General features: G+C 45.7%; 1 protein-coding gene across 1 annotated transcript in view; it reads left to right on the forward strand.

The window, feature by feature from the left end:
* The window catches only part of Kif5c (kinesin family member 5C), a 149,573-nt gene that overhangs the window by 64,180 nt on the left and 67,707 nt on the right, over positions 1-17,686 (forward strand). Inside the window, exons 5-10 of the mRNA XM_032903267.1 lie at positions 4,530-4,578; positions 4,852-4,907; positions 5,686-5,773; positions 8,306-8,430; positions 10,652-10,756; positions 11,103-11,251. Coding sequence (XP_032759158.1) covers positions 4,530-4,578; positions 4,852-4,907; positions 5,686-5,773; positions 8,306-8,430; positions 10,652-10,756; positions 11,103-11,251 — 572 coding nt within the window. The remainder of the gene's footprint in view (positions 1-4,529; positions 4,579-4,851; positions 4,908-5,685; positions 5,774-8,305; positions 8,431-10,651; positions 10,757-11,102; positions 11,252-17,686) is intronic.

The raw sequence follows: 17,686 nt of genomic DNA on the forward strand, positions 1-17,686 counted from the left end.
TTCACCCGCCTTTTTTCTCTTTTTTCTCTTCATCTTCGTTATTTTATTTTAACCCAGAAACACTTATCTTGCTCAAATTTGAATTGGAAGGGAGACCTCTACTCTATTATTATTTCTGTTGAATTATAAAATGTGAACTTCTTTGTAAATTCCAGAAGGCTACTTGTTTAAACAAATCGTAAGGTAGTCACTCTGTGGCCAGTGTCGAACAGGCTGTGCAGATCAGAAAATTCCAGCTCTAGCTTTTCCTTTGTTTTTAAATTTAAAAAAATGAGATATAGTTATATGACATAAAATTACCCTTTAAAAACATTTTTGCCGTGCTTAGTATGTCTCTGTATAGTCGTTTTTGTGCAAATCTTTGATATTTCCACTACCCCCAGAACAAACTACCTGCACCCCTACTTTCCCCCACTTTCACTTGCCCTTTTGATTCTAAACTTCGTTCTGTTTTGTTGAGTGTGGTCTTGGGCAGCGTGGCAACCCCTTGATGAATGTCCCTACATTTCCAATCCTGCCTGCTCCTGGGGAGGGGATGACTGGCCAGCCCAGAGCAGTCCCCGCCCTGCTTCTGTGCTCCCAGATACACACACGTCTGCTTCTCCATCTTTGTGCCTAGAGGGGTTGAAGGGCAGGGAGGAGAGAGACTCTTGTAAGAAGGCAGGGTAGCTAAGTGGAGAGGCTGTCCCAAAAGCTTGAACCTTGGTACACATGACCCAGTGGGTTAGTAATGAGGGAGCAGAAGTTTAGATGCAGACAGGTGGTCCAGGTTACAAATAGACCCTAGCACCAACTGATACTTGGTCCCTTTTCATTGTATTAGTCTTCTTTCTGGCCTGGCAAGATGGCTCAGTGGGTAAAGGCATTTGCTGCCAAGCCTGACAACCCAAGTGTAGTCCCTGAGCACCACATGTGGAAGAGGAGAACTCCTCCCACAAGTTTTCTCCATGTGTGCACCAGGGCTCAGACCCTTCCTAGACCCACACAAAATAAATAAATGCAGCAATCAAAAAATCTAAACCTATTCCCTTATTTATTTCTGCACACTGTCCCCAAATTTTCAAAAAGCCGTTGTTGTTTGCACCATTATGGGTTAGTTTGTACAATTATGAGTTATGTCCGGCACACCACGGGTCTCTTTGCTGCTGAAAGCTTGCTTCTCTCAACCTATGCGGGCTTCCTTGTGTCTGAGGATACAGAGCTTGTTGCTTTGATGGGATCAAGATTTAGGAGCTTAGTGCTTCTTTAAGGCTGTTTATGCTGACACACTTTAAACTACTGTAGAGGTCTTAAGTGATAATCCCGAGTAAGATGTTAAACCAATTACTGCCCTGGAAATAGTGTCTTGTGTCAGAATATTATTATGATTAAGGATGGCGCTGGCTTGAAATGGTGGGGGAGGGGAAGAACATTCCCTCAGTCTCTAGAATCAAATCTTGCCACACAGGCTCTCATTGTGCATTTCCTAGTTAGGCTTGCTTTTCTATTAATAAGACTTGTAAGTGGATAAGTTAGTTGTCTGGACTCTGCATTCGGAACTTATGTGCTAACAGGCTAAATCAAAAAGAGGCCCGGCTCAGGGAATATTGAAAATCTGCTCTTTAATGGGTCCCACGGAGGTTTTGAATGTTATTTCCAATCACGCTGTTGTTTTGCTGCCGAACAATGCTTATTGGTTTCTGCCTGCTCCCACAAAGCATCTGAAATAACACAATGGAATTTGACACCTCACAGAAGCTGAAATTAAAACATTAGCATTCCGCTTTAACTTGTATTAAACAGGGATAGGAACTTAATTGCTTGGCAGTCCGTGGGTCGTGGCTACTTTTTAGATGTAATTGATTCTCTCTGTAATTTGTGGAAGTAAAGTCGTGTGTTTAGGATCTCCAAAGCTGAGGTGAGAATACGATCGAATGCATTGTGTGCATGTGTGAAAAACATTAAAACATTGATTGGTAGGGGGAAATCTTTTTTTTTGGTTCTTTTTTTTCGGAGCTGGGGACCGAACCCAGGGCCTTGCGCTTCCTAGGCAAGCGCTCTACCACTGAGCTAAATCCCCAACCGGTAGGGGGAAATCTTAATGGCAGTCGGATGGTCGAGAACTGGGATAGATTGACACCAGAGTGTCAGGAGAGCCTGGTTAGAGAGATGACTGAAATTGGCCTTCGAGGACTGCACTGAGGTGAGTGTGGCAACGTGAAAGTTTAGAGAGAACAGTATAGCTCAGTGGTACAGTGATGCCTTGCATGGGTGAGGCCCTAGACAGCCAGAGCAAACAAACAAAAACAGAACCAGAAGGCGAGAGCGGTGAGCTTTCTGAATGTCCGGTGAAGTGTCCAGAGAGATGGAGTTCGCTGGGGCAGGCGGACAGACAGGTGTTTGTAGAGTGCCTAGGAGCAGGGGTCAGGACACTCAGCTTGCAGATTCCAAAAGTAGGGATCTCAAAGCTGCCTGGAACCGGGACAGATGGTGGGTGCTTCAAGATGGAGGCACTCAAAAGCTAACAGCCCAGGGCTGAGCTGTGTAGAGATTAGTGTCAGGGCAGAGGGGTCTTCACATTCTCCAGGTCAGAGGTAGGGTTGGTCCAGTCCTGAAGTTTCACCTGGGTAGGCAAAGCCCAGCTTTACAACTGTACAGCGACAATCACGGCTGGTTTAATGGCGGGATCTATCCAGAGAAATGTGTTGTAAGACAGTTTTATCATTCTCTAAGCATCATAAATAACTTATGCAGAACAAGGAATCTGTGCTATCACTAGGCAATATGACCTTATGGGACTGCTACCATATATGTGGTCTGTGGTTTAATGTTTACATGTAGCCCACAGCTACATTTTTCTACTTTTTAAAAATTAGTTGTTTTGTTTATTCATATTCCAAATGTTGCCCCCTTCCAGGTCCCCGCTTCATGAGTTCTTCATTCCCTACCGCGCCTCCCTTTTGCTTCTGAGAAGGTGCTCCCCCACCCACCTTACCCTGCTAGCATCCCCCTTCCCTGGGGCATCAAATTTTTACAGGATTAAGCACATCCTTTCCCACTGAGGCCCGAAAAAGCAGTCCTCTGCTACATAGGTATCAGGGGACCATGGACAAGCCCATGTATGCTCTTTGGTTGGTGGCTTAGTCCATGGGAGCTCTGAGGGGTCTGGTTAGTTGATATTGTTGTTCTTCCTATGGTGTTGCAATCCTCTTCAGCTCCTTCAGTTCTTCCCCTAGCTCCTCCATAGCGCTTCCTGACTTCAGTGCAATGGTTGGCTGTGAGTATCTGCATCTGTCTCAGTCAGCTGCTGGCAGAGCCCCTCAGGGGACAGCCATGCCAGGCTCCTGTCTGCAAGCACTATCAGCAATAGTGTCTGGGTTTGGTGCCTGCACAAGGGAGGAAACCCAAGTTAGGCAGTGTCTGGATGGCTTTCCCTTCAGTCTCTGCGCCACTTTTATCCCTGCGTTTCTATTTTGTGAATTCTCCTATTTATATTGCAAAGGTGCTTATGAGTATGTGGGAAATTTTATCTGGGAGGAAAGAGTCTGATATAGGCAGTGTGTAAAATCCTGGAAAGAACTTTTCACGTCTTGCAGACTAATAGCTTCATTTGCCAGATCAGGAAATCCAGGCCATGTGTGCATGAGATCCCTCAGAACTCATTCTTAGTTGAAGCATCACATTACTTCAGCAATCAGACAAGTCACGGGGAATTCAGAAGCTGATGCTGGGTCCTGGTATCTGAGGCTCTAATGCAGTAGGAGAGCAGTAGTTTTCAGGGCTCTGGGCTCTGTAGCTGATACTGATAATGTGGGGTTGGCTAAAGTTAGAGGATAATTTAGAAGGTTTCCTGTTCCTTCCACAGTCTAACCATTTTTTGTCTGGCTCTGGTTTTTGAGAAAGAATTTCTTCTCTAGCCCCAGCTGGCCTTAGATTCATGATGATCCGCTCACTCTGGCTTCTAATTTGGGATCATAGGCATAGCTACCATACCTGGCTAGTTGACTTTACTAAACCACATTTGAGCCAATCCTTCAGACTCTAAACCTGGTGGTTTCGTCAGTACTTTCTCAGGTATCCTGAGCTCCTGCAGTTCCAAGCATCCTTAGCCTCTCCTTGCCTCCTTCATGTTAATGTGTAAGCGGTGTTCCTGTGGCTCTGAGGAGGCTGTGGTGTCATTCAGTTGGGTGAAATCTACTGTCTTTGACCATCGCTTGCTTTCTCTTATGGCTATTACTACACGTGGACATTTGCTTGGTCCTCAGCTAAGACTAAACTTGGTCCTCTTGTAAGAGGCTACTAGCAGTTGGTGTTAGGAACACCTGGGCCCAAAGGAGTCAAAAGTGTAGGGCTAAAAAGTGGTCCACGGTTGACAGTGGCCAAGCAAGAGGGACACATGAGGGGTGGCTGCGGCTTCGTGCTCAGGACTCTAACCTTCCCCTTGGTGTCCCTCTTCTCAGCTTCAGCAAAGGCTTTCCTGTGTTTGATATTTTGAGGTCTTTAGATGTGATATGGTATTTCTATTTCAATTTCGATTTTTCTTTAACTAGGTTTCCTATTTTGAGATCTACTTGGACAAAATAAGGGACTTGCTTGACGGTAAGTTCCACCTGTGGTAAGTTCCACCTGAATGCACTGTGTTTGCTCTGTAGTTGAAGTCCTGGGGACGGGGTGGGGGTGTTGAGATGAGTTAGGGCGCTTCTGCCTGGACAGCTGATGAGAATGTAGAGCGATGTTTGCCTTCAGGCTATGTGATCTTCCCAGCCACAGCCTAAACTTGCCTCTCTTCTGTGACCATAGCTATCCCTCTCTGAGCGCAGGGTTTTTAACTTCCTTTTCCTTCTTTGCATGCCTTCATTTTCACCGTCACAGTGTCCAAGACCAACTTGGCTGTTCATGAAGACAAAAACAGAGTCCCCTATGTAAAGGTATGCAAAGACTTGGGGCAATGCAGCTGACTTCTCTCTGGTCACTGTCCAAATGCTACACGAGATGCTAGAAAGAGCATCCAAAAGGCATAGTTATCTATAACATTGATATGCTATTAAAAATCGGCATTTAGCTTCTTTAACTGTAGCTTTCCTGCATGTAAGTTATTATTACTATTATTTCATTATTATTATTATTGTTATTATACTACTACTACTACTACTACTACTACTACTACTACTACTACTACTACTACTACTACTACTAGCTGGGAATGTAACCCAATACTTCATGTATAAGCTATGAGTATTATCTCCAGCCCTCTTTATGAACTCTATTATTTCAATATTACTATTCAGTATTTAAAGAGGTTTGGGGATTGAATGGACTGGTTTATGCTGTGTACCTCACAAGCCTATTGTAGCATCATGTCTACTGTGTGATGGCTGAGGGTAAATGAGGGAGCACCTTCCCATTCCTCTCCCCTCAGAGATTTTCTTCTTCTAATTTCTGCCTCCTGAAAGCATTGCTTTAGGGTATGAACATGAGCTTAAAAGGCATTTCCTCCAGCTCTACTTCTAGGCTTCCCCGGGCTAGCTGATACTTCTCTTTAATGTAGACTCCAAGCCCAGGCAAGGGGGAAACACTGTCGGTCAGCATCGCTGCCTTTCTGTTTAGCCGTACCTTCAGAGGGAAGAAGGATGCTCAGCTGCCTTTAGATGCTGTTGCTTTGCAACCGCTGTAATGGCTGACCTGACTTGCCTTTGAGTCTTGCAGGGGTGCACTGAGAGGTTTGTGTCAAGCCCGGAGGAGGTCATGGATGTGATCGATGAGGGCAAAGCAAACCGACATGTGGCTGTGACAAGTAAGTGTGGGGGTGATGTCTATGCTGTCAAGTAGTACAGCAGTATCCGCCCTCGGTGCGGGACAGCTGGGTGATGAGGAGGTGGGGGAAGGTAGCAGAGGGCAGTGAACAGACGGACCCCGGCCCCTCTGCCGTGTGAGTGTGTGTAGCACCACTCTAAGGCCTTGAAGTGTTGCCTGAGATTCCTCGGGGTCTGCTAAAAGTCTTAGAAAGAAAAATCCAAGCTAATAAATTCGTGTCAAACAAAAGGAAAAGCAGTTGGAATTCTTCTCCCTCTGTGGAAGGAGAATAATGCAAAGAGGGCATCAGAGCAGAGCGGGCAGCTTCCAAGAAGTCCTTGCAGCAGGCGCTCACAGCGGGCACACTCACGCGCGCTCACAGCGGGCACACTCACACGCTCACAGCGGGCACACTCACACGAGCTAGCGTGCCAGGCAGCTCTTGCCCAGGTGTCGCATCCCAGGGAGCTGCACGTGCATATCAGAGCTGCAGAGGCTCCTTGAAGGGACTAGCGCTGTCTCTTTCAGAGGGAGGTGGACAAAGGAATGTAGTTAGTTCACACGGAGCTGAAGGACTAAGAATTTCAAGTTCAGAAGAGAAATAAAATCAGGAAGGGATGCGTGGGTAGTGCAGTTCATCGATGCTCTGGGTTCCGATGTTGAGGAAGACGCGATGTGCTGCTGAAGCTCGGCATGCAGGCTTGACCAACGGTCCGGACTCGCTAAGCCTGGCAGCTGCCCCAGGTGAAGCCTGCTGCCGAGGAAGGGAGTGAAGGAACTGTATAGGAGAGACCCAGGCAGCAGCTGGAGACGGTCTAGACCCTTCTAAGAGCTGGGTTCTGTGTGGGTGGGCTCCATTTCTGAGTCTCAGAACTGGAACTTTTAGCCTCCTCTTTACCCCTCCACTTGTGAATGATGCTCATGTGTGCAGCAGTTTTCAGAGCTGACCCAGGCGTGGGCACAGTGGAGGAAACACTGCTTCTTGCTGCTCTTCCTGAAACTCACGTGTACGCAACAAGCCTTTCCCGCTACGTTTCTTAAGCTGTCAGTCATGAATTATTCACAGTGTACGAGAATTAGCTGCCAGCTTCTGTGCTGAGGGTCCGGAATGTTACCAGTGTCCTTATCATTCTGTCAGGGTTTTTCTACATTAGCGTGTGTGTGTGTGTGTGTGTGTGTGTGTGTGTGCGTGCGTGTGTGTGTGTGCGTGCGTGCGTGTGTGTGTGTGTGTGTGTGTGTGTGTGTGTGTGTGTGTGTGTGTGTGTGTTTATGCATGCATGCTGTGTAGATGTGCACATGGAAGCTGGGGAGAATCTACTCCCGAAGGTTTTCCTCTGACGTCTTGGAAATTGGATGTCAGGCTTGACAGAGCATCTTTACCCATTGAGTCACCTCACCATCTTCGGTTTCTGTTTTAGTGTGGTGTCTTTAACGGTGCTGTGTTGCTAGGTCCATTTGCGTTGTGGGCAGCACCCCACCGTGTGTCTCCACAGTGCTGCCCCTTCCCCAGCTGAGACCTGAACTCACGGACCGTCATGGCAGGTGCTTCACTGGCGGTGCCATCTCCCCAGCCAGTTTTCATTTTCACGATCAGCTTGACTATTCGGGATGAGTGAGATTTTATAGAATCTTAAAAGTTCAGGATAGATTCTTCTACTTCTGTATCATTGAGATTTTGATACAGTTTGGATAGATTATTCTAGCTAAATTTACATCTTTTTTCTTATGTGTACAAATGTCTGGTGTGTGTAAGCAGGATCACATGTGGGCCAGTCAATGTGCTTGTGTGCATGTAGTATGTGTGTGTGTGTGTGTGTGTGTGTGTGTAGGCTTGAAGTTGATGTTTTTGATTGTTTTCTTAATTTTTTTAGGTCAGGAATAGAAACATAATGCCTTTTGCATGTTGATCTTCCTGGCATGCAGCATTGCTAAAATTACTTATTTGTGACTTTTCCTGGGACACTTGCTGGGGTCTGCTGAAAGGGAAGCATTTTCCTTGGCATCCTGTCCATTTAATCTGGGAGGCCTCTGTGTGTTTAACATGGGTTTTAGAGAAATGTGTCTTACTCTTCCTCAAAGGATGCTTACGATAGTTCTGGGAAGCCCTGGCTACACACACAAGTAGGACAAAGTGTATCAGGCACTAACTACAGTGTAATAAAGTCCCAGGGTTCCCACAGGGCCCTCAGGGAAGCTGTGAGCTTCTCAGTGGTTGAGGCAGAGTAGGCTATGGGATATAGGGCTTCTGTCTGTCCCTGAGAGTCTGTTAACTTAAATCACTCAACAAGAGTGTTAGGTTAATTCCTTTGTTACTTGAAGGCATTGTAAATCTGTCCTCTCTACAGTGAGAGGGGTTTTTGGTTTTGTTTCTTTTTAAAAGAAGAAACAGTAGCCTCAGATACATCCCGAAATTGGCTTCACTGACGGCAGAGAACTGCAGCGGGATGACAGGATGCCTGTGTTTTAAAGATTAGAGGTTTGCTACCCATGCTCCTGTGGTCTCTGCGGAGCAGTAAACCATTCTCCTTTTCAGACATGAACGAACACAGCTCCAGGAGTCACAGTATCTTCCTGATTAACATTAAACAAGAGAATGTGGAGACTGAAAAAAAACTCAGCGGGAAGCTGTATTTGGTTGATTTGGCTGGGAGTGAAAAGGTAATTGGTTCTTGGTTTATATTATCTATAATTTCCCCATTATTTGCCCAAGTGTACAGTTGTATAAGTTTTGCGCCTTTTACTTTATGGTTTTAAAGAAGTTTAAAAATGTCGAGGCATGGTACTGTCAGGTTTCTTTGCGTTCTCATGTTATCCTGTGGTCAGAGAGTCCCCTGTTCATGTCAGAGGCATGGGCTTCAGAGGCTTAGAATTATTTACACTTAAAGCCTATGGCTTTAAACAGGAGTTAGGATGGCTTAGCCTGGCAAGGCAGCTGCACAAAGGCGGGATGGGCGCTCTCAGGATGGAAGGAGCCACAGGTCTCGTGTGAGTGTCGTTGGGTCCTCTGGGTGGTGAAGCCTTCTTTGGTTTCGTTATGATCCTCTTTCCATACCTATACTCTGTCTTGTGCTCCCAGGCACTGGCTAAGACCACATCCAGAGTCACTACTCTTCCCATATGAGCCCCCTTCCACAGCCCCAGGGCATGTTCCCACAGCCATACTCTGGCAGGGCACAACCCCTGTAGACAGCATCACAGAGCAGTACACATACATAATTCCTATTTCCGCCATCATCAGTGACATCAGCAGGTTGTCCTCACCAGGGCAGGCCCCGAAGCTCTGTCAGTCTCCCTAGCTGTACAGGTGATTGCCACTTACTGCCTCACACTGCTAAGTTCCCGAACCCTAACTATGGCTACAAACGTCTCCATAAGTCATGGTTTTTGGATTGTCCTCTTCCTTGGCTGGGCATCTCAAATGTTATGTGTGTGGGCTGGCCATGTTCTCAGCCACTCATCAGGATCTAGGGAGCACACTGTCTGGCTCTAGACTGACCACTGACCGGACTGCCATGCTGGGTACTGGACCATCCAGTGAGCCATGTGGCCATGAGTTATTCAGGGCTGAAGTACACCTGACAACTGCCTCCCACTGACAGTTGGTATTTCTTGTTATGGGCACTTATGAGGTGTTTCAAGTGTCCCTGCTTGGTTTTTTTCCTTCACGTTTTCCTTCCTTTTCCCTGGATGAGTCCCTATGAATGTACTGTCTTGAGAACAGAGTTCTCTGGTCTTTGATTCCAACACCCCAAAGGGCCATCCTTCCCTTAGGGTGCCAGCGTGGTATCTCTGAGGCCCATTTTCCTTGCCTGCCAAAGGAAGGTGATGGATGGTCCCTGCTTTGAATATTTCATGGAGTTAAGATGCTCAAATTAGAGATCACCGAAAAATGCCTGCACTAGGCTGCTGACGTTTGCGACCCTTTACCCCATGAAGTCTCTGTCTGCAAGAAGGCTGCCCTCAATTTTGGGGTAGAAGTCTGTACCATTTTCAGAACCTTGCTCCTGGACAACATTCCCCTCCTTTATTGGGGGGCTGAGGGAAGCCTCCTTCATATATATTTGAATCCATCGTTGTTCAGTTTAAAGTTATTTCTCCTCTTTTTCTTTTTTCTTTTTAAGAGAACAGCTGTTCACCCTGCCTTTGCTCAGAAAGCCAGGACAAATCTTACGGAATCCTCTCCCCTCCTTTAAGATAATTGGCAGCATTTGTAAGCCTCTCTAATCTGGATTAAATGCTGTAAACATGAAATGATCTGTACTAACACGGTAGAGGAGACACCGCATATGGTGGGTTATAGAAGAGAAACCAAATTTATAAATTTATAGTGTAACGCACACATCCTTGTCCTTTCACGTCTCCCCAAGCCTTTCGCATTTTAGATCTCCCTTCTTTCCTTTCTTTTCTCCCCACTCCCTCCCTCCATGCTACGGGAAAAGAAGTAGAGAAGGAATAGAGTCAGAACACCCATTCCCATTTCTTCAGTCTTTTGCCTGAAATTGGGGCTCATAAATGTTTCTCTTGCTGTGCTGCGCCAGGCCCTGTGTACCTGGGAGGCTGTGGTTTAGTCCCCCAGGATCCAGCTGGTTGTGGTGACAGCACTTCTGGTGCCTGGTTTTCCTGGATGGATGTTCCCCAGGGAAGTATCCACAGTTCTCCCACTTGAGGCATTTCAGCCATTCCACTAAAACCCAATCGAGAGGAAAATGACATCAGGGGAGATCAGATCCTCGGCTTCCTGCTCTGGGGACAGCTGGATGGGGTTCCTCTTACCTTCATTCCCTGCTCTCCTGCGGGGCCTGCCTACTGCCCCTCTGTGTGCTCTGATTTTCTGCATTATGCTCTCGCGGTCCTCACTGCCTTTTCTGTCCCTTGGTAGGTCAGCAAAACTGGTGCCGAGGGAGCTGTTCTTGATGAAGCTAAAAATATCAACAAGTCTTTGTCTGCTCTTGGAAATGTGATCTCTGCCTTGGCAGAAGGGACAGTAAGTAATCCTGTCACCATCTATTAAGTCGTATTATGGGAAGCTGCCTTTGGGACTTGTATGTTCTTATTGGGATGTATTACCACACACCAGACACTTACTTATTTTCCTCTTTGGAAGAGGGAGTTCTGGCTGGAGTGGCTGTTGCTGGGAGATCCGTTCCACTAGAAAGTATGAATGGGGCTGCTAGTCCTATGACACGGGTCATAGCATGGACGTCTTTGGCACGATCCAAAGACTTGGCTGCAGACCCTCAGTCCATGTGTTTCTACGTTTGGCCAGCTTGCTTCTGTAGTTTTCCTTTGCATGGGCTGTCAAAACCAACGCTCCTTCTTTTCTTAAACAGAAAACACATGTGCCATACCGGGACAGCAAGATGACTCGGATTCTCCAGGACTCTCTGGGTGGGAACTGCAGGACCACCATTGTCATTTGCTGTTCTCCTTCAGTCTTCAATGAGGCTGAGACCAAGTCCACGCTGATGTTTGGACAGAGGTGTGTGTGGGGGGGGGGGGAGGTGTCTCAGAACCCCGTGCTCTGAGCTGGTAATAGATCACAGGTCTGCGAATGACTTGGGACAATGGTCAAAAGGGCCAGTAATTATTAAATTGCATCGGGCGGATGATCTGTGAGCTTGAGGCTTTCTTTAGGGAGGCAACAGGGATTGTGTTTTCGGTGGTGGCTGGGAATGTGCCTGTCAGAAGAGTGATGTTGAACAAAGCACAAGCCCAACTCACCGGTACAGCTACCTTTGTTCTTTGTGGACTCGAAGCCTAACCTTTGTAGCGCTATGTGATTTCATATACGTAAATCTCAAGATTAATAACCACTTGTAACTCCAGTATTTGGAATTTGAAATCCATTGCAAAGTTATTCATAAAATCAATAAGAAACTTGGATAAAGGCAGGGTAGAGGCACGCATACCGGAGGAAAGGAGTCCACTGCATTAACCCTGAGGTGGGAGGCATGGGGTGTGTGTGGAGGAAAGGGCAGAGAATGAAAGGGGCAGACCCAGCCTCTGAATGTTAGCCGGGGCAAGCATCAAAGAGCGAAAGCAGTCTTTGCATGTGCGCTGGGTTCTAACTCCCACCCCCCCCTTTTCACTGCCCCTAGAAGTTAACCTGGGTATGGATCTAGTTTTCTTTCTAGTCAATAGTCTGAAATATGTGATCGTTTGTTCCTTTTTCTCTCTCCACATGTTAATTGATTCTTTAGGGATAGTATTTGCCCACGGGCTTTTGGTCTGCATTACTGTTAAATATATGCACTGAACCCAATTATATAGCAGACATGGATCTGAACATTAGATTAGACATGATACTCGAGAGCGAATGGGATTAAATACTGGGCTTCAGAAATGGCTCAGAGGTTAAGAGCACTGGCTGTTTCTCCAGAGGTCCTGAGTTCAATTCCCAGCAACCACATACATGGTGGCTCACAACCATCTGTAATGGGATCCGATGGTCTCTTCTGGCACACAGGTGTACGTGTGGATAGAATACTCACAACAGAGTACATAACAAATATATAAAGCTAAAGAAAGAATAATAAGATTAAGCACTTTGAACCCAAAAGCTGCTAGTTATGCCCCAAGTGCCAGATAACCAGTACTCATTTTGTTCTTGTTGCAGAACAGTGGCAGCATAATTTCTGTGGTTCTCCCAAGGACACAATGGCAGTGTGTATTTCCGTTGGGCTGAAATGCACTGATGTGCTGAGTTAATCTCAGCATGTGCTTTAAGGTGTAGAAACTCAACAGAGTCCACAGGTGCCTGAAGGCACCCCGGGAAGAGCCCCACCCACCTGTGTTACGATTTGAAGGGAAGTCCACCCAGATGGACTCCTGTTTGATCAACCTTGTCCCTTTAGCTCTCTGAGTGCCCAGCACTCTGCCAGTGCAGAGGTAGCCATTGCCACCTGTGCCTCAGAGACCAACAGCTAGTCCAGATACCTGAGAATAAAAAAGCCAAGTTAAAACAGTTTTTTGGCTGTGTTTTCTAGACTCCAGCATCTTGTTTTTTGAGTTTTAAGTTACTCTTCCACAGTATTTTCTTCTCTAGCATTTTTCAGAGAAGATATTTGTGACTTTCAGATGTATGAACTCAATCACACCATTCTCTTGGAAGTCTGTTTAATGTGCCTTGATTTGGCGGAGGTGGCCTGGACCAATGTGTCTCAGTCCAGCAAGAACAAGTCAGTCTGTTTCTATGTTGACTGTGAGAGGGCATTGGTGACTCTGGAAGAGTGATAGTGTTTGTGTTCCTGGTGTGCACTGCTCTCAGAAGGAAACCATGCTGCCACTTGATGTCACCTGCCATAGTGACATCTGGACTCAGCAGAGACTGAGTAGTGTGTGTTTAAATTCTTGTCACAAGAGTGTGAAAACCAACTGCCCGCAGAGGCAGAGTGAGCAGTTTAGTTAGGACATACACATTAGTGCATCTGACGTGAAACCAAGCGTTCAGTCACCTCTGTTGGAGAACTTGTTGCTGGGACATCAGTGGGGTAGCCATAGCCCTTGGAGGGAAAGATACTGTTTGGTGTAAAGTTTAATTAGAGACCAGTTCTTCACTGGTCATGAGAGCTCTAATTCCTCCTTCATGACTAACCTTTTCCCCAATAGGAGGGAGCCCTTTCAAGGCCTGGAGAGTGCTTTGAAGCAGAAATGAGTTTTGAGGAAAGAGAAGGTGTTTACACAGCATTGAGACCTGGGCAGATCAGAAGTTGTGATGTAAATTTCACACCCAAATGGCTAAGCTCTTTAATCAAACATGAGTCCAGTTATTGATCTGGCTGTGTTTTTAGATGGCAAATGTTTGCACTTAGTTGACTGAGTCAAGTGGATGATGAATGTGGACCTCCTGATCCTTTAGAGGCCTTGAAGAGCAAAACTTGACGTTTCTCGGGGAGAACTGAAGACCAGAATACACACTTGCACCTGCATTTCAATCTGGGGCTGCTTGGACTTGACTTAGCTTTGTGGTCCCCATAGAGCCAGTTTCCTTAGAAAACTAAGGAAAATATTTTCCTGTGTGTCTCTTCCGGTCTATAGCCTTCTCTGTCTCTGTCTCTGTCTCTGCCTCTGTATCTGTCCCCAACCCCAGCCTCACCAATTTCTTTAGTAAACCCTGATAGATGGGATACTGGGCTACCCTCCACAGAGCCCTCTGCCCTTTCTGTTTCTCCCTTGTCTCCTAACATTTCCTGTGTAGAACATACATTATGGATTCTTCCTATGCACCGAGGGTGTGAGGTTGTCTAGAGCCTCCTTATTCAAATGTGGGTACTCTCTGGAGTACCTGGAGAGCAAAGGAGGATGCCAGAGCTAGAGGGACCAAGAACGAGCATCCTTAAGCAGACCAGAGTAGTTAGAAGAAACCCTAAAGATAGCCAGTGTGCTTGTCACATAAAACCACGGCCAGAGAATATAAGTAGAGGAGATCAGTGAGGAGACAGGCAAGGGTGGGACTCTCCGAGCCTGGCGGTAGATGTTCTCCGACACATCAAGGGCTTTTCTCAAGTGGGCGTGATGGGACGCCTTCAAGAGCATTAGGTGTAAGTGCTCAGCCTCAGCTGTTGAAGGAGGCACGCTCAGTCCTCTTACAACCTAAGTGTGCACCTCTTCATGCGCAAACTGGACATTCGGAATGGAGGGCCTGAGGCGCGCTGGGAAGGTGATGACACTTGAGAGCAGAAAGGTCTCCTCATTCCACAGTAGATATTTCTACTATAACCACATCGGTGCTTGCCTCCAAATGGAAGAAGGAGTGCTGGTCCTCTGATCACTGTTGGCTGCAAATGTAACTTTCTTCCCCAAGGTATTAGCTTTATGGTCTTTAAAAACAAAACAAAACAAAACAAAAACAAACGAACAAACCGGCCTCATTCCCTTCCTGGAGGAAGAAGAGCTCTAATACCCAGGCAAACCCAGATGACACACTAGTGAAGGGGCATTTGAACCTTCGCAGCAAGGCCACACAAGAAAAGCTGTAAAGCAGACACCATGACAATGGCGTCCACACAGTCAGTAGGTTACCTCTTGCCAAGTGCGTCTTCTCTTAGGGCTGAAACAAGATTGAACAAGGACTCTTCCCGTCAGGAGCCGTGGACTAGGAATTTGCTCGGTGCTGAGCTGAGCTGTTCATGGGTTCCAGCTGTAAATATGCAAATGTTTGGCACACATTAGGGTTAATCGCAGGGTCTCACGGTTTCAGTAGTAAATAGAATACAGCTCCAAGGGTCACCTGTGTCGGAGACAGCGTCCCACCCGACATGACTGGACTTTGGGACTCTTGCCATGCTGTTTGCATAACAACAACACACCATCACGTGACACTGTATCACACTAGTGCTGTCTGGTCCCTCTTAGTCTGCCGTGAGGTGGGTATGATGCTTCCTGATGCATTTCTGAATAGACCCTCTTTTAAAGCAATGTATGACTGTTAGACTTCAGACAAAATTATAAAATTGGCCTTAAGAGCCTTTCCCAGTTCCTGCTGTCTTACTGAGTTTGTGTGGTTGTGAACTAACTGAAACCCTTTTGGAAGCTAAGCTGGACAGCAAAGACACACATCTGGGTGGTGGGCACCAGGTCCGTGGTGACTTATCATGTCATGTATAATGCTCGTTAGTGCAAGTATAGGAAGTAAACGTGGGGAAAACCAAAAGATCCATACATTTTCTTTTGAAATTATAATTATATAATTTCCCCTTCTCTACCCCCTTCAAGCCCTCCAAAATACTCCTGCTTGTTCTCATGTCCTCTTTTTTTTCATTAATTGCTGTGAACATATATTTATATGGTATGTATATGTCTATTCTAATCATAACCTACTCAGTCTGTGTAGTGTTATACATATTTATGGCTTCAGGGCTGACCACTTGGGATTGGATAAGCAAATGGTGTGCTCTGCCCTGGAGAGGATGGGTCCTTCCATTCTCGCATCCTTAGCTGCCTGCAGTTCTTTGTGTAGAGTTGAGCTCTCCTGGCCTTGAAGTTGAGTGGGTGGGAAGGTAGGAAGGATTGAGCAGGAGTTGGGGGAGGAGGAGGGATGATCAAAGTATTTTTAGAAAAAAATTCTAAAGCCAATAAATAAAAATCAGAACCAAAGCAAAGTGAGGTGAAAAAAATTATATATATATATATATATATATATATATTCACATACATATGAATATATGTGTACGAATTTCTTTTGTTTGTTTGAGATAGGCTTTCTCCTGGAACTCACTTAGAAGAGTAGACTGGCCTCAAACTCACAGAGATCTGCCTGTACTTTTGAGTGCTAGGATTAAAGATGTGTGCTATCACACACCACTGAAAATATTATTAACCCACTAACCCACTTAGTTATGTGAACACACTCTTTGATCCCACTATGTGGCCTAGACTGATGCCACGTGGCTAGATGTTTATAGGAGGGAAAGCAGTGAGCATAGTAAAAGATAGGGACTGAGCATTCTGTCTTATTCATCTCCAGATTTGTTAGAGCTTTATAGTGTGTGTGTGTGTGTGTGTGTGTGTGTGTGTGTGTGTGTGTATTAATTACATATAGGTGGGAGATATTGCCTTTCTGTTTAAGTTTATTTCTATAATGCATTTTTATTAATATAGCATACATATAGAAAGAAACATAACATAATATATACAGCCATAAACATTTAAAAATGCACACAAACTTGTAGCCATCTCCCATTGCCTTAGACGCCTCCCTCTTGTACCTGCATAGCCAGTGCTCTGTGCTCAAGAGTAACCACTGTCCTGACTTCAGTGTGCATGCACTGGGATTGCGATTTAAGGCCTTTGAACCTCACACGCATAAGATCACACAGTACTGTTTTTATTCAGCTGCTTTTATGCATCATTCTATCTGGAAAATTGATTCACACTGTTGGGCGTACAGTTTAGTGTTTATAGTTATGTAGTATTCTATTGAATGTACTGTTGGCTGGTGTTTGGACTGTGTTCACTTAGGGGCTGTGGTCAATAACTTTACAGTATCTGTTGCCTGTGAACAAACTCTTTGGTAAGAGTAGATGTGGGTCACAGGGTGTGCCATGGTTTTAACAGACACTACAAACCGCATTTCTAACACTCACGGCAGAACGTCAGAGGTAAAGCTGCTGCCCTGTCTCTCTGGCTGGCTCTTCTGTGGGCATGGAAAGGCATCCCGTCAGCTTCCTTCCTTCCCCGAGAGCGTAGGACCCTGGCGTTCCTTTTGCAGTGCTCCTTGGCTGTTCTTCCAGGATCTGCCCATCCAAGACTTTGCCTGCGTTTCCTTCCTGAATTATGGGAGTCATTCCAGCTAGCTGCTGTCTGTAGATATTGTAGTACCTTCTGTTTTACAACGTGCCTTTCAAATCCTATTTTTAGTGAGGGAAGTTTTAAATTTTATTGTCAATTTTTTCTTTTATGTTGTATTCAAGAAGTCTTTACCTAACACAAGGTCTTGAGGATATTTTCTGTATTTTCTTTTAGACATCTTACCATTTCCCCTATGATGCATCTGAAATAGAATTCTTATGTGGAGGTTTGGATTTTACTCATACATTGAAAAGACTTTGTTTCTGCTCTGTGATACCAGCACTTCCCATAGATCAGAGGGCAGTGGTGCGAGTTTCAGTCTGGATCATTTGTCTATTCTGTTTCTAGCCTAAGTTTCAGGCTGTGTAATCGTTTTAAGGACTATGGCTTTCTACGTACTGATATTCATGTGCGTGCACACAGGCACACACATAAGCTCTCTTTCTCTCTCTAAGATATGGGTGATGTTTAAAATCTATGGAGCCACTTTGGTAGAGTCATCTCTCTTTTTCTAACTGATTTCTCCATCCTTTGACCTCAGGGATGCAGAAGTTTGCTCAAGTCCTATTTGGCCTGAGAACATTCTAGGGATTCAGCGTGAGAGTGTTTTTCTACCATTGCTTGT

The sequence above is a fragment of the Rattus rattus genome, chromosome 5, assembly GCF_011064425.1.
Source record: "Rattus rattus isolate New Zealand chromosome 5, Rrattus_CSIRO_v1, whole genome shotgun sequence".
Lineage (NCBI taxonomy): Eukaryota > Metazoa > Chordata > Mammalia > Rodentia > Muridae > Rattus > Rattus rattus.